We start from the raw sequence: 1,171 nt of genomic DNA, 5'->3' as shown, positions 1-1,171 counted from the left end.
AGTAAGTTGTTCGTGGAGGAATCTTTTTTTTTTTTTTTTTAATAAAATTTTTTCGTAGTTTTTTTAATTAATCTCGATTAAACTTGACGATTTTTCCTCGTTTGGTTATACGATAAATTTGGATCTATCTGCTATTTCTTTATTCGTTGAGGTTTATTTTTAAAGTTGAATTTATTTTTCTTGTAATAAATGTATCGTTAAAAAAAATTGTAGAAAGTTTTCACGTGCGATGGAAAAATAATTCGTTAGAATTGCCTTTGGAATATTTTTGTTATTTTTTTTAATTTAAATGCAAGGAGTGTGACTTGAATTCATATTGAGATTTCTTCGTAATTTTGATTTCCTTTCAAATGGAATTTTTCACGCATTTTATCGGGATATCTTATCGTTTGTAGAATTTTTTTTTCTTTGATAAATTCTCGATCATCTATTCATCTATTGAAAATCGTTAATGGTTTTCGTATCTCTATGAAAATTGATAGAAAGATTTAAAAATCGAAGGTCTTTTTTTTTTTTATCTTGCAATAGAATATTCATGATAAGGTAAAAGTAATGTTAACGATGTCAGACTTATGCTCGTTGACCCACTTTAAAATGAAATCGCAGAGACAGCTGTTCATCGCCAGCAACGAGTTATTCTTCTCTTTCGAGATGTATAAAGAGATTCAAAGAGAAGAATTAGAAGTAGCGTGATTAATTAAAGGCAAATAATATCGACTCGATTTATCTCGTTTCCGCTTCCTATCGAAATCATTAAAGCGTGATGAAGACGATGAGAGAAATGGAAAAAATGGAATATAATTAATGAATTTATGAGAATGTTCTTATAACACGAAAATATTTAACGAAGAAAACGATCAAATATATGAATTTAATTCCACTGTTCGGTTAAATTTATAAATAAATAATTTTAAATGATAATATTGAAGTAACGTTTGAACCTTTCTTGCAGGAGTGGAAAATGCAGCTACCAGTTCGGGACAAGATTTGGCCGCGGAGAAAGAAGAGGCGAACACGATGGAAACGTTTCGAGATTTTGTCGAGAAGATAGTGGTTGGTTTGATCGGCAACATGGACGTGCCGATCAATCGAGTGGTATATCATCATTCGCCGTGTAAGTTTGAAACAAACATAGAAATATTGTACAAGCACGTATACACGAATTGCTTCT

General features: G+C 30.6%; 1 protein-coding gene across 9 annotated transcripts in view; it reads left to right on the top strand.

Annotated features, from left to right (window-relative positions):
• LOC102673723 (putative leucine-rich repeat-containing protein DDB_G0290503) overlaps nucleotides 1-1,171 on the top strand; it is a 65,034-nt gene that overhangs the window by 21,996 nt on the left and 41,867 nt on the right. For all 9 annotated transcript variants that reach the window (XM_031509621.1, XM_031509624.1, XM_031509619.1 and 6 more), the window contains exon 4: nucleotides 953-1,114. In XM_031509621.1, the coding sequence (XP_031365481.1) occupies nucleotides 953-1,114 (162 nt within the window). The remainder of the gene's footprint in view (nucleotides 1-952; nucleotides 1,115-1,171) is intronic.

Source organism: Apis dorsata, unplaced genomic scaffold (assembly GCF_000469605.1).
Source record: "Apis dorsata unplaced genomic scaffold, Apis dorsata 1.3 scaffold_165, whole genome shotgun sequence".
Lineage (NCBI taxonomy): Eukaryota > Metazoa > Arthropoda > Insecta > Hymenoptera > Apidae > Apis > Apis dorsata.
Note: the sequence above shows the minus strand (reverse complement) of the source record. Positions and strands in the feature narration are given on the sequence as shown.